Source organism: Mus pahari, chromosome 1 (genome assembly GCF_900095145.1).
Source record: "Mus pahari chromosome 1, PAHARI_EIJ_v1.1, whole genome shotgun sequence".
Taxonomy (NCBI): Eukaryota; Metazoa; Chordata; class Mammalia; order Rodentia; family Muridae; genus Mus; species Mus pahari.
In genome coordinates, this window is record NC_034590.1 from 149056015 (window position 1) to 149063441 (window position 7427).

The 7427-nt window shown below is 38.7% G+C and overlaps 1 protein-coding gene across 1 annotated transcript in view; it reads left to right on the top strand.

Annotated features, from left to right (window-relative positions):
• The window catches only part of Exoc6 (exocyst complex component 6), a 136270-nt gene extending 129074 nt beyond the window's left edge, over nucleotides 1-7196 (top strand). Inside the window, exons 21-22 of the mRNA XM_021219995.2 lie at nucleotides 4835-4947; nucleotides 6079-7196. Of these exons, the coding sequence (XP_021075654.1) occupies nucleotides 4835-4947; nucleotides 6079-6211 (246 nt within the window). The 3' untranslated portion in view covers nucleotides 6212-7196. The remainder of the gene's footprint in view (nucleotides 1-4834; nucleotides 4948-6078) is intronic.
• Nucleotides 7197-7427: the final 231 nt, after the last annotated feature.

Below are 7427 nucleotides of genomic sequence, written 5' to 3' on the forward strand. Positions count from 1 at the left end.
ATCGGTCACAAAACAGGCCTTGACAGATACAAAAATATTGAAATTATCCCATGCATCCTATCAGATCACCACGGACTGAGGCTGATCTTCAATAACAGCATAGATAATAGAAAGCCAACATTCACGTGGAAACTGAACAACATTCTACTCAATGATACCTTTGTCAAGGAAGAACTAAAGAAAGAAATTAAAGACTTTTTAGAGTTTAATGAAAATGAAGCCACAACATACCCAAACTTATGGGGATGCTAATTTTAAGTGGTCTTTCAAACTGGGTTGAGATGGAACTGAAACGTGCTATTTTGCTCCTTGGCTTTCTGTGATCCATACCTTGATTACTTCCCAAAAGACTTGAAGAAGCATTTTACTTGGCTATTGGAACAAACCCACTTACAGAACTTGATACTGATCCTTATTATCATGTGCCTTACTTTATCCTTTAATAAGCATTTGCAAAGTTGCTTTCAGATAATGTGGTGATATTTTGTTTTTGTTCATGTTCGGGCTACATCTTTGAACTCTATGTATCCATGGTAACTAGTAAATTCACGTGTTGAGACCATGTCTTACTGTTTCCCCCACCCCATCCCCCATAGGACTAAAGAATTTATTGTTTTGTTTGTTCACTGCCATCTGAAGGAAGCAAAACTTGAAATGGAGTGATGTTTTCTGTAATAGTGGCTTTAATATTAAAAATGCAGCATCCTGTGAAACCTGAACAGCTTGGAGAGGGGGTCCCCAAGGCAACAGCAGGGTGTGGGGTGAAGGTCTAAGTGGAGCCCTGTAGGACCTGGAATAAAGCCCGGTCTTGTGTTACCCTTTCATTCAATAGAGATGTATTTTTAAAAAGACCAGGCATGGTGAGGCAAGGCCTTTAATACCAACACTCAGGAAGCAGAAGTGGGTTGATCTGCTGAGCCTAGCCTGATGTACAGAGCAAGCTCTGGACCAGCCAAGGCTACATAGTGAGAAAATGTCTCAAAAGAGCAAAACCAAAAAAAGATAAGAAAGGACTTGGTGGTTGCTAGGGATGAGGCCATTGTTAGGGATGGGTCAGCTGTTCAGAATGCTAGAGCTGCTTCCTCATGGGAGATTGTCTCAGTCATTACACCCAGGGCTCTGATGAGATCCTGAGGAAATCCACCCTCTGCTGATGGCCCAGCAAAAGCCTGGGAGAGGTGACAGAGGAAAGTTCTGTTACCAGCATGGCCAAGATTGGTTTGTGTTCACTTAGTCCAGCAGCATTGTGGCTTTGAAAGATTCTTATGTATCTTTCAAAAGGAGACATTTAAGTATGCAATCACGGTGCTTCCTCCCTGCTCAGGGCCATTGTCTTTAAGACATAAACACTGAAGTGGTATTCCAGTGCACAGCTGTGCGTTCAGAGAATGAGAGCACCAGGCAGTTGTGGTTTCCATCGGTTTAACATGCTAAGCTAACAGTAGCTTCCCTCTGTGTTAACAGAGCTCAATTACTAGGATTTGTGTGGATAATGGTTTTTTTTTTTAATAACTTCTCTATGTTAGCATCAAAATACAACTTATTTCTTTGTTAATTTATCACCACTTAACAATGTACACTCCTGAGGAGAGGGACAGCATCTAGTTTTTATACTGTCTTTTCATGCCTGCTATGGAATGTAGCACATTGTAGGTGGGCCATAAACGTTTGTTGAATGGCTAAGTAAATTTTATCTAGATATCTGTTGTTGGTATTTGAGTTCCTTAAACTTTAATATGCAGGTGGTGTCCATAAATATCTACAAATTACATGCCATATTTTATAAAGTATTTAATGTTAATGTGAAATATATAGATTAGATTCTGGCAGGAACATTAAACTATGTTTCCTGTAATCTCTAGTGATTTGCAGTGATTATCTGCATATGATGTCTGGTCATGTATACAAATTATCAGCAAAGCATTTCTATTTAGGAAAGACTTTCTGTGCTGGAGAAGGATCATGTGTCTTCACAGTCGGAGTTAGTTCCATAAATAGGTTCCTTCTTTCCCATCTGGAGGTGGCAGTTCATTCAGCCTGAGAGAGAAAAAGCCTCATGCACAGATTCCTTCCTCTCCTGTCTCCCAAAGCTCACTTGCTAGTGCCCCTTTGAAGAAGGGAATGTTTCAGCCAGTATAGCATGGTTACTTTCTGCGGACTGCATGACCACATTTATGTGTGGAATCACATCGATCCGAAAGAGGATTCTTCACTGTAGACTGTTCTGACAACCATGTAGAGACTGTTTGTTAATGGAGTATGTTTTAACAAATACATAAATGGCCTTTTGTTTGTTTGTTTGTTTGTTTGTTTGTGTGTTTTTGAGACAGGGTTTCTCTGAGATCCCTGGCTAACCTGGAACTCACTCTGTAGACCAGGCTGGCCTCGAACTCAGAGATCTGTTTGTCTCTGCCTCTTAGATGCTAGGATTAAAGGCCTGTACCGACAGCAGCCGTAAATGTTATTTTTAACTCTAGTATTAATGTCCACTGTAGAATATTATAACAATAAAAAAATAAGTTATTTGTAACCCTCAATAAAAGTAACCATTCTTAACATACTTAAAATTTCTTTCATTCATAGTATTTTCTGTAATTAAGTAGCATCATAACCATCTTCCTAAGCCATTTAAATTCTATGTAAATCATTTTATTAAGCATGTGATAGTCACTATAAAGTTCTGCGTTGTTTTACTGCTTTACATATATATTTTTTTTCTTGTAGTGCTGGGCATTGAACCTAGACCTCATGCACACTAGGTACAAGTTTCTTTTTTTTTTTTTTTTAAAGATTTATTTATTTATTATATTTAACTACACTGTAGCTGTCTTCAGACACTCCAGAAGAGGGTGTCAAATCTCATTACAGATGGTTGTGAGCCACCATGTGGTTGCTGGGATTTGAACTCAGGACCTTTGGAAGAGCAGTCAGTGCTCTTAACCGCTGTTCCATCTCTCCAGCCCCACAAGTTTCTTGATATTGACATTTATATTGTTTTAATTTTGTCTGTAACCTAATAAAATATTGGAGATTACTATCTCTGTTCATAACTTTTTGTCCACCTTTATTATTTTTCCTATAATTCCTCTCCTGTAAGTGTGATTACTCATTCAAGTAGAATGGCTATTTTGGTTCTTAAACCTGTTACAGAATAATAGTCTGTCAATCACACCATCACCATCTGAGTATAAGAAGTTAATGTGCCTTGGGGAAAACGTATGTTACCAAACAACAATAAAAATATGAACATATTCTCTTTGTGTTTCTAGACAGTGCCCTTTTTATATTGTTTCATTAGCATTTCTATAACAGTGTTTCAACCTCTGTTATGGCTTAGAATATTCTCTTGACTGAAAATGAACCGAGTGACTATTAGTCATTAATATTTTCATTATGGGGGGGGAGGTAGAGAGCGGGCTTTGTGGTTAAGAGAATATCTTGTGCTACAAAGGACCTGGGCTCAATTTCCAGCACCCAAGTTGAAGCTCATCACCTCTGGGCACCAGGCACACATACAGGTGGTGCACAGGCATATGTACAGGCCAAACACTCTTACACATAAAATAATAAAAATAAATCTAGGGCCGGATGTGGTGGCGCACGCCTTTAATCAGAGGCAGAGGCAGGCGGATTTCTGAGTTCGAGGCCAGCCTGGTCTACAGAGTGAGTTCCTGGACAGCCAGGGCTATACAGAGAAACCCTGTCTCAAAAAACCAAAATAAATAAATAAATAAATAAATAAATAAAGGAAAATTTAAAAGGCACATTTTTCACCATTTACAAGGGTCTGTCTGTATACCAGTTGCAAATTGATGGAGAAAAATAAGGGTCAAACAAGTTCCTTGCCTTCCCAAGAAAAGTTGTTTTTTTTCTATCTTTCTTTGGGTAGCTTTAATCACCTTAAAAGTTTTTATTCCTCTTAGAATGACTGACTCCACACACACATCCTGTGAGTAAATATTAATGCTTTCTTCATGTAAGAGCAAAACCAATAGAATCCTTATTTATCACATATGTTTTTTTAAAAGGAACATTAAAACTCAGGAGATAGTAAGTAAAGCATCAGGTTTTCTGCAGGAGCCCAGGCTCGGAGGGATAGGAAGTTGGCTTTAAATGGCTTAAAGGGTTAGGGCTTAAAGGTGGCTAAGGACTTTGATGCTTTCTGTTGGCCTCGCATGGCTTTTAAAAGATTATAACAATATTTGACAATGATTCTAAGTGGAGTTTATAAAGCAAATAGTCAGTTTTGAGACAGTACGGAAAACAGATGTCTTTTGTTGTTGTTTGTTTATACAAAATGATTGGCTAGAGTTACCAGGTGGGATCCAGGTCTCATCCTGATTCTGAGATCTATCACCCAGGAGAATCCAGCAGAGGTTGTTTAATGCACTTAATTGAGATTAACTGAGCTTTTGCTTTAAATTACTTTAGGAAAGTCTGGCTGCAAACAGCTTCTTTGAAAGGTAAACACAGCTCTAAGAACTCTAGTTCCATATACAGGTGGCATGGGCCTTACCTTTAGCCTGGACACCCAGTAGTATACAAAGACAAAGCAGGCGCCGATGCAATTTCCAGACAGTTTCATTTATAGTTGCGTGAAATTGCCATAAATTTTTAGAACAGCAACCACTGACAATTTTAGCAATTCCAAAATGAAAATAAAAAATAATGAATACCATTGTGGTTGTGAAGGATACTCCTTCTATTCTTAAAATGAATTTCATTATTTTATTGTAAAAAGGAAAACGATGTGGAAATGAACCAAGAAGAATATTCTTGATTTATGTGAGTGAACGTCCAAAATCCATCATGATCTTTTCATCCTCTTCCTCAGCTCCTTGACCTGTTTATGGTTTGGGATTGGTCCACCTACCTGGCTGACTACGGGCAGCCGGCTTCCAAGTACCTACGAGTGAACCCACACGCGGCCCTCACTCTTTTGGAGAAGTGAGTATGTTCTCAAAACACTTCTTTTGTTTTTATTTTGGATAGCATTTTACACAAGTCATGAACCCAAATGTGATGGCATGTGCCAGTAATCCCAGTCCTGAGGCAGGAGGATCATGAGTTTGAGGGAGCTGGTACTGTACTGAAAACAGGGAAGGAGGGGGAGAGGGGAGGCAAGAAGTTCAGTCTCTTCTGATGAACAGAAGATAAATTCCGTTCTTTCCTTTTAGAGTCCTTTTGATTATATATGTGAGGAAAATGGTTTTTCCTAGTGTATCCTGAAAAATCTCAGGCACAATTTGCTTTATAAATGTGTTAATGGGCGCCTGAAATGTATGGCACAGCTGTAGAAGCCTTTGTGCTTGGTCCTGAGTTCCTCCCCTCTACTGGAGAATAATGGGCTCACTTGGAGATACAGGAGTTGGAGCTACTTACAAATAAAATGAAATAAAATAAAATAGGCCCAAGAACTGGAATGCTTTCAGTGGTATCTAGAAAATTTTTTGCAGGTAGAGGAATAAGTGATTTGAAAAACTATATTGTGAAAAATGAGACTACAGTGCAGCTAAACAGTTGCTCCCTCCTTTTCTCTCATTATGTAGCAAACTTTCTCTTCACCTAGTCATATTTTGTTTAAAGTGTAACTATTAAAGTGTACAGTTTTGTGTTAAAATTATAAGCTGTTTTCCTAGATTCCAAAATATCTGTGGTTATTTTATTTGAAAAAATATAAGAAGCTATTCACAATTTATATAAATTTATTTTATAATGTCATGAAACACTACTGAGGCAAAATGGTAACATTTTAAAATCTGTTACTGGCATTTTCAATGCCACACAGTCCTGCTGTGGATGTGAACTGAGCCCTTGGAGGGTATTCTGACAAAGCTCGTGGCTCCATGTCAGGAAAGCAGCAGTTCTTGGATCTGTGTGTTAGCGCAAGATCACTACTTCTGTCTCTGGGTCTCTGTATCGTTACGTGTGATAGTACTGATTTCAAGCACAGGTTAGTGGTGGGTAATTCAGAGCATGCTGAAAGAAAAGACAGATAGACTGACAGATGGATGGGGGGAAGGAATCATAGAGGCAACAGTTTTCTTTTCCTAAGCATCCACGTTTGTGTGTTTGTAGGATGAAGGACACCAACAAGAAGAATAACATATTTGCCCAGTTCCGGAAGAACGACCGAGACAGACAGAAGCTGATAGAGACGGTGGTGAGACAGCTCAGAGGCTTGGTGACAGGGATGTCCCAGCACACATAGACCAGACCCATGCCTGAGTGCTTCTCTCTCTGTGGCCAGCACTGGTCGTGAGACAATAACTTGTTTACAGAAGCCAAAAACTGTAGTAGAGGAAAGACACTGATGAGGGCTTAAACAAGCAATGGCAGCAAACGTCATTTGTATGGATTTTTAAATGACTGATTACTATTTTATATATAAAAATATAACAACTTTTTTCAATTTTAGAAGAAAAGTCAAAAGTGTAATATATAATCCCAATAAATTGTGTATGAAACTGATTGCAAATATTAGAAAAACATGTCTCTGCTTGCATTCTTTCTCCTATTTAAGCTTGGAGGAGTTTCTATTTGTGTGGGTTATAGTTTGGGATACAGCCACTGCTGATAAGGAAATACTGTCCTTGTTGGACTTTTAGCTTCCAGTTTCACCTCAGTGTGACTAAGTCAGGCTCAGCTCCCCAGGACAGTAAATTATTTGTTCTACTTAAATAACATAATCATTCTGAAAATGAAGGAGGTTTGGATTTCCTAAAGATGAAGTGTTGTTTTGTTCATTGAAGTTAATATTTCTGTCTGTATTTTTTTGTACCTGACCCCATTTTTTAAAGTTTTAGTTTGGTTTAAGTTAAAGAGAAGAAGGCAGTGAAAGGGGCTGCTATGTCAGGTGTAGCCTGTCCCTGTTAGACATGTTCTTCCTACAGAATGAAATCATGACAGGGTTCAGGGCGATGCTATTCAGACAGAAGATCTCAGTGCTGTGGAAACAAACCGGATTAACTGAACTCTGAAAACCCACACAGCACATGTACATTTTCCTTCGGATAAATCACAGTGACACAAATGTCAATGTAAACCTGACCTCTGTTTTCTTGCCATTGTAATCATGCTGAAGTACACCCTTTGCATTTTCCGGATTTATGCTTGTAAGATGACCCGACTCTGTAAAATAAGTGTGAAGAGCTATGCTCATATGTCTGGATTTTGTGATAAAATATTAAAAAGGTTGTGAGTTGTTGAAGATGCTCTTTCAGCTCTTCGGAGCTTCTCATTTCAAGCAGCCCCTCCACCCTTTTAGTCCCTAATTATAGGAAATTATAGGAAATAAACGAAGAAATACAATAATTCTTAAGATACAGTACATTCTGGATATCAGGAGCTGTACTAGGCAGCTCTGAAGACTTTGGAATGCGGCTGTTCCTCCATCTCTGGGTATTTCGGGACACCCCTAGCTTTGG